Genomic DNA, 7426 nt, shown 5'->3' with positions numbered 1-7426 from the left:
AAAAAAAAAAACTATCTGTTGCAGAAATGCAACATTGCGTAAAAAGTGCTACAAAAATGAAGTTAAACTTAGGAAATNTCGGTAAAACTTTCGCTTGCAGTAATTTCTACATGGTAAGTGCTCCGCCAATATTTGATTTCATAGGGATTCGGATACCTTCCTCATTGAAGTAATAAAGAAAATTCGCTTAAGTGCCTTTTTCGGTTACGTGCACAAGTTTTTCGTGCAAAGAAGGATGTGCAGCTAAGCAAAATATACTGTATTTATTTTTCTAAAAAAAAAAACTATCTGTTGCAGAAATGCAACATTGCGTAAAAAGTGCTACAAAAATGAAGTTAAACTTAGGAAATTTGAAAGTTTTTTAAACAGTTATTTTGCTTATTGTAAACCAAACTAATTTCAAATTTTTCACAGCATGTTTGCATATGACCCTTGCAGTCTTGAAATTTGCACGTCATTCGGTTATCCAGCCAAACTGGCTATGCCCCTATTGGTCCAAATTCACATTTTTCGGAGAAACGTGTTGAGCCGGACGTTTCTTCTTTGCGCTTTGTACGGTTGATTATGTGATATTTACATAACTTTTCTGCTATAGCTATTCTGAATTCAGCAGAGTTGAGGATTTTACTTATACGCTCCTTTTCAGCAATTATTCTTCGATATAAAAGCCATGAATTACGCATAGTATTATCAAGGGAATTATAAAAAGTTCCAACCAAGTACCAACGTTTACTACGTAGTTTAATTTTGTAGTGGCCCATAACAGAGTCTAAAAGGTAGACACCACCCATATGTCGATTAAATTCTGCTACGTCTAAAGCAGGGATGGGCAGATTTTTGGCTCTTAAAGCCGTCAAAGAGCCAGCAAGTGCTAAGCAAGAGCTAAATCAGTTCTCAGGATAAAAGGGGTGTACAAAATACATTAAAAGCATTATATATATTTGTAATGAGAGTGGGAGTACAAGAAATTTGAATACGATCTTCTTCCCCCTTCATGCTGGCTCTTGATGTTACCCCTTATCCTCCACCTAAATGTGCCAAGCCGACTCCTAAGTGCAAAAGGCTCCTGGAGCCACTTTGCCCATCTCTGGTCTAAAGGCCGTTCAACAGAGACATTTTAGTGGTACTCACCAAGGTGAGCAAGTGGCCTGGCAGTTGACAAGTCTCGTTGCTAGATATGATCGACTCTTTTGCCAGAGTGCTAGGCCACTTGCTTACTTTCGTAAATACCACTAATGTTTTCCAGATTTGCTCCACTATCATACTACAGATGGTGGGTGCTTTCCTGCAAAATTATATGCCAGAGTGACGATTTTGGTATCTCTCCAAGCGGGAACAGCTACGCGAACTGCATTGCAGTTACCGACGTATTCTATTGACATTTCGCTTGGTTATTGTTTAAAAACTTTCTCATCTGGAAGCCTGCTGTTGGAAATACGGGTTTTTCTTAGAGTTTCTAAAGCAAAAATGCCGCGACTGCACAAGTACTCAATGAGCGGGATCGAAGTGCCGTAATTATCAAAAAACAGCCGGTAGTTCAGATAGGTAGGCACATCACATATTAGTCCTAGGCACACGATAATACGTATTTTTAGGTGCTGCGGAACTATGTAGTACTAGGAGAATCGGACACCAGATCTAGATCCGTTTCAGTACTAATGATCTGAGCACTGGTGGATGTAGTTTCTGAGGTGCGGTATACTGCACATCATTAGTCAGGTGACACCTCTAGATCCTCATCAGAACTTTCATGCTCATTCGGCTCGAAGTAATACGTTGGATCGGCGACATTGTCGTCAGAAGAAAAGTGAAGGCCATTTTCACTATGTTCCCATTCTACTAGTATAATTTCCAGGCCCTGAGCAGTGAAATTATGCAATGAACGACTCATTATGATCCCCAAAAAGAAGCATTCAAATTCAAAAATAACACTAAGAAAGTCTTCCAGAACGCGCCATGTTGCATATATGCAACAAAACAAAATCAGCAAAAAAAAAATAAAAAGAAACGGCTCTGCTAAAAAAAAATTATTGATTATTGAAATACATCCTCTTATCTTTAACTCACACCAATTTCAAAAACGAAACATCTGTATTTCAGGAATAAATCGTTTATCGTAAACGAATTCTAAGGGCGCGAAACTGGTTTGTGCTCACACGCCAATTCGATGAAATACAAACACAAATTTATCCACCTTGTCAGCTGGTTTGCTTCTTACCCGTTAGAATGTTTTGTTGTTTATGTACAACACTGCGTAGAGTCAGTCTAACTGCATTTGCTATATTTTTACTACCCTTTAAATGGTATGTTGCAGAAGTACAACACGGCGCCATAAAGGGTTAAAATATGTGCATACACATTTATGTTCAAAGTGTAAATGTACCTACATAAACTTTCCCATGAATACCATCAAATCATTGATCTTGAAGGGAATCTATGTATGCATGTACTAAGAAAATATATGAGCAAATTAAAAAGTCGATGCAATTTACAGTCGAAAAGTATAGTTTTTGTATAGATTTCGTACTGAAGGAACAATTTCATTTCCCAACACTGTGCGACATGCGGGCGCCACCATAAACAAGTGTGAGCTAAAAGTGAGAGTGTGTTAGTGTGCCTTCGCATGCTGTCGCTTTCTCGTCGTTTGTACATGTTTTGTTAGTATAAACGATGAAAATCACAAAATTCACTAAAATCACTCAACTGAACTATTGGCGCTTCTTAGTGCTCCTACTCATTTCGGTATAACTAATTTGTTTAATGGCTCAATGAGAGAATTGAGCACTACACCAATTCATATCAACAGAGAACTTAGTCATTGTACATGATCTCGCTTTGTGTGCCGAGCGTAAAATAGAGTTAGTGCATATGTGTGAATATTCTGCAATGAATAATATCCACTAACATTTTTCACTATTTCTTGTGTTATTCAACCAATTACTTAAAAACGCGAATTATTGCAGTTCCCTGCTGTGCACACGATAACTCGAGTAAAAATTGAGGTATCTCTACGAAACTTGGCATGCTTACTTTTTTTAAGCGTAGGATTGAAAATAAGCAAAATCGGGACATAACCACGCCTACCTCCCATATAACGGTAGTTTTCCGAAATACGAAAACTGCTATATTTTAGTAACTACTGACGCTTGCTGAAAATTGATATTTGCAATGATTTTTAGGAAACATTATAAATTTTCACTTATGATTACATTTGTATATCTTGGTAACCGCTTCACCAATTTCTCCCAAACACAGTTGTTGGCCTTCGTATGACTTAACGAAGGGCTGAAAATTTTTAAAATCGGACAATAACCACGCCCACATTCTATATAACGGTATTTTTTTCGACTAACATCAGCCACAGCCATAACACTTTCACGATTTTTTTCCGTTACGCGCCGAGAAAAACTGGTTAGCAGTTGAACTTATCGTTCAGTTCCATGTTTAGTTTCATGTTCCAGTTTAGTTTTTTTTTTTTTTTAATTTAAAGTATTGGACTTTTGAGCTAGATTTTTGAAAGACATCAACGTCAATAATTTATAAATACCTCACAACTTTGTTTGATTCATGGTACAATTATTACAGGTATTGTCTTCCCAGAGAGTTTTGCTTCACATCGAAATTCGTGCTCCCTTATTTTCATTTTGACGCATTTCAATGTTGTTTCAATGTTTCAATTATTATGGATAAGAATAAAGTCGCCAGAGAAAAGATGAAGCCACGGGAAGCAGTACGCAAAAGACAAACAGAAGACAGCAACCTCAGATACTTTTCATGTGATGGAAGAAAAAATGACGGATAACCAATGGAAAAAATTTACGGAAAATGCCACCAAATCATGGTTAAGAACCACATTTAGCCGCCCTTAAAGAGCCGAACTCAAAACTATTAGGATATGTGAAAGTTCAAGCTGAAGATGCTTTTACCAAGCAAAGGCAGCTTAGGGAGTTTTTCAGCGAAAAGCGTTTCAGTTTTAAATAATTTAATTGGCATTTGCAGTGATGGAGAAAACACTAACACAGGCGATTTGAATGGCATAGTAAGGCGTTTTGAGATGGATTTGGGAAGGCCGTTGCATTGGTTTATATGCCTTCTACATTTTAATGAATTGCCTTTTCGACACCTATTCGAATTTCTCGATAATTCCAAAACAAGCAGACCAAGAACTGCCAGCGGTTCAATAACCAAACAAATTGGATGTTGTGTGAAAATGGTATGAAAATAATTTTTTCGGAATATTTTCTTAGCAAATTTTTTATTAAACACAAGTTTTTAAATTTTTTCAGAGTGTAGTTGATTTTAAAACCATACCACTAGAAAACAGGCCACCTTCTTCATCAGATGATTGGAAGCGCGATTTGTCGACTGATGTAAAGTATTTGCTTCAAATGGCTTCGGCAATATTGGATGCTTTTATTGCGGTTGACTTAGCTAACATAAAACCTGGACCTGTGGCGCACTCCCGTTGGCTAACTAAGGCCAGTAGAAGTTTTCGATTGTACGTTGCAAGAAGTTCACCACCTTATAACTTAAAAACTCTAGCAGAATACGTAATAAGAGTTTATGTTCTGATGTACTTTAACATTAAGTACTACCATTCTGTTATATACGACAGTCCGCTTATCTTCAAATTTATTCGCCTCACGCAATTTCTTCCCTCCAAGGAGCGGCAAGTTATCAACTCAGTAGTCCAGAATAACTCATACTTTGCTCGACCAACAAATGTCTTGCTATCAATTCTTTACGATTATCATAAATCAGAAGCGACCAGGCAATAACGAAAATTATGTACTACCGTGACAACCTTTGCGATACAGAAGAACTTAGAGAGTACAGGAAATGTAAAATTAACTTTGACTGCTCCAATTATTTCCCTATGATAGATTTGGATGATGACAATATTTTAACAGAACCGCCAATTACTAGAAACATTCCGTATAACCATTTGAAGGAATATTTATAATTTGAAGACCCTTCCTGACCCACAAGTTCCATGCCACATACAAGGAACGTTCAACTGCTAACCAGTGTTTCTCGGCGCGTAACGGAAAAAATCGTGAAAGTGTTATAGCTGTGACTGATGTTAGTCGAAAAAAATACCACGCTGGGAAAGCAAGCAGGACTTAAAAACTCAGCTAAATATTTGTTTAAGTTTTTTCAACATTTTTTTTTTTACCTGATGTGAAACTTCCCCTTAAAAATCGCTGGCTCGAAATTGGTTTTAGACATATAGTTTCTTAAGCGAAGTTGCACAGAATGATACGTAGAGCATTTTCCGCATATGCGATTTTATGAAAAATAAATTGACCCGCCCAAATGCACATACTATAAATATTACGGTTAGCCTAAGTATACAAACTTGAGCCCTAGCAATAATATAACAGTTGCGTAGCGAACATCAACAAGCGAACATTGTGACTCTAATTATATATATTTAATAAAGTTGTTGCTGAATACTACAGTTGCTTTGAACTCACCTTCGTCAATGAGATAACGGTAAATGTCTTAAAACCAAGAAAATTTCATTATTGTTGATAATGGGTTTTTTACAATTCCATTATTAGTCACTGTCTATTGTAACTATAAGCACAACTTGGATTGCAGAAGGTCCGCATATATTGTCACTTCAAATAAAGAAAAAAAAAGCTAGTTGTTGATGGTTTTGTTATCTGTTCATAAAACAACATAAAAATCCGTTTTATTGGAAGCTCGTAAAAAAACTAAATTACAATGTAACCATGCGGTATTACAGTGATATTCCATAATGAGCCCCAAGTTCCTTTGAACACTGGCTTGATCCACTTGCATATGAGCATGACAACAAATGCAAATCTAAAACTAGGTGCAGAAAAAACAAGTGATAAACCATCACAAATAACGCCGGCACAAAAAAAAAATGGTGTGTGCTTTTAACCAGACCCATTGACCGACATGTATTTCGACCCAATTTTTTCCGTGTGCCGCTGTACCGGCTGAATTTCGAGGCAAATTAATAGATTTGCGCTTTACACAATATATTAGTGTTGGGCCGAGCTTCTCCTCCGATTTTTGGCGTACGCCTTGATGTTGTCACACAAAAGGGAGGGACCTACATTTTTACGCCGACTCCGAACGGCGATCGAATTTTTATGAGAAGCCATTTTTCATGGCAGAAATACACTCAGAGGTTTGCCATTGCCTACCGAGGAGGCCGTACAGATACCTTACGTAAGAACCCTGAAATCTTTTAAAACTAAAAACACTGTTGTAAAATGCACTTACCTTTGCGAAAACCGAGGGCCGTAATGTGGTAAGCGATCTCTATCGGGAGTTTCACGACTGGGTGTCAAACGGCTAAAACAAATAGAAAATGAAAATGTATAAGTTATTTTTAAATATGTACATACAAATAGATGATGAAAGACCAAATTCTCTAAACATATCGCTCACGTCCCTCAAAAGCGGACTAATTCATAATTTCCACTTTCCAGAAGATACAAAATAGTTGTTTCTAAGCTCCTATTAACTAATCCTAGGGTGAAGAACGTCTTTACTGACCCTTTTCAGCAAATCATAAGAAAATATTGCTACCGCCAGATGATAAATATACATGCGTTTGTATGTATAACACAAGCCAACAAAAATGGAAAAAAAAAATTTTGGTGCGGCAAATGTTACAGCTGTTTTTGATAGCCTTTTTTGTTCTGATTACGAATCCGTAGGTATAAAGTTTACGTCAGCTCCAGATATTGACCAAAACGAGGTCAAAGTGTCAAAAAATCGCATTTATGCAATATTTTAGAAGCTCTAGAAAAGAAAAAAAAGGTGATAGAACCTTCCACCTAGGCTTAAATTAAAACTAGAACTCTCGACGACTACCTCTGAACCTTGACTTGATAGTCACTTACAGTCATTTATTGAACAATAAAAACTGAGGTTTTTTCAATAGCAAAATTTTACAGTATTTTTAACCGACTTCAAAAAAAGGTTATCAATTGGTCGGAATTTTTTTTATATATGTTTCCGCATATCGTTGGAACACATTGCATGATTTTTTATAATTCTTTTTTAAATTCAACAATTTTATAATGAGCTCGAGGCCATTTTTTANATTTTTGTTATGCCAACACAATCAAGCGCAGCTATTCCGCTGCAATTCACTTGATCATGTGGTTGTTGGTTTTGTTGGTTTGTGCTAATAATTCTATTTTTAGAATGCTTAACTTTTAGGTGTGCTCGTCCTTAAGTTATTTGTTTTTTGTTATTTTTTGGCCTTTTAACAATTATATTCAACAATTTTATAATGAGCTCGAGGCCATTTTTTAAATGAAAATTTATTTTGGAAAAGCAACAATAATTTGAAAAAATGGTATTGTCGGTTCGAATCCTACTGAAAGAAAAAAATGGCCTCGAGCTCATTATCAGTAGGATTCGAACCGACGATCCC

At 36.5% G+C, this 7426-nt stretch overlaps 1 protein-coding gene across 19 annotated transcripts in view; it reads right to left on the bottom strand.

The window, feature by feature from the left end:
• Positions 1 to 7426, bottom strand: part of shot (dystonin-like protein short stop) — an 852754-nt gene that overhangs the window by 222643 nt on the left and 622685 nt on the right. For all 19 annotated transcript variants that reach the window (XM_017608278.1, XM_017607978.1, XM_017608395.1 and 16 more), the window contains one exon: positions 6262 to 6333. In XM_017608278.1, coding sequence (XP_017463767.1) covers positions 6262 to 6333 — 72 coding nt within the window. The remainder of the gene's footprint in view (positions 1 to 6261; positions 6334 to 7426) is intronic.

The sequence above is a fragment of the Rhagoletis zephyria genome, unplaced genomic scaffold, assembly GCF_001687245.7.
Source record: "Rhagoletis zephyria isolate East Lansing unplaced genomic scaffold, Rhagoletis_zephyria_1.1 Rzeph_scaffold_00007, whole genome shotgun sequence".
NCBI lineage: Eukaryota > Metazoa > Arthropoda > Insecta > Diptera > Tephritidae > Rhagoletis > Rhagoletis zephyria.
The sequence above is the reverse complement of the archived record's forward strand: the minus strand, read 5'-3'. Positions and strand labels throughout refer to the sequence as shown.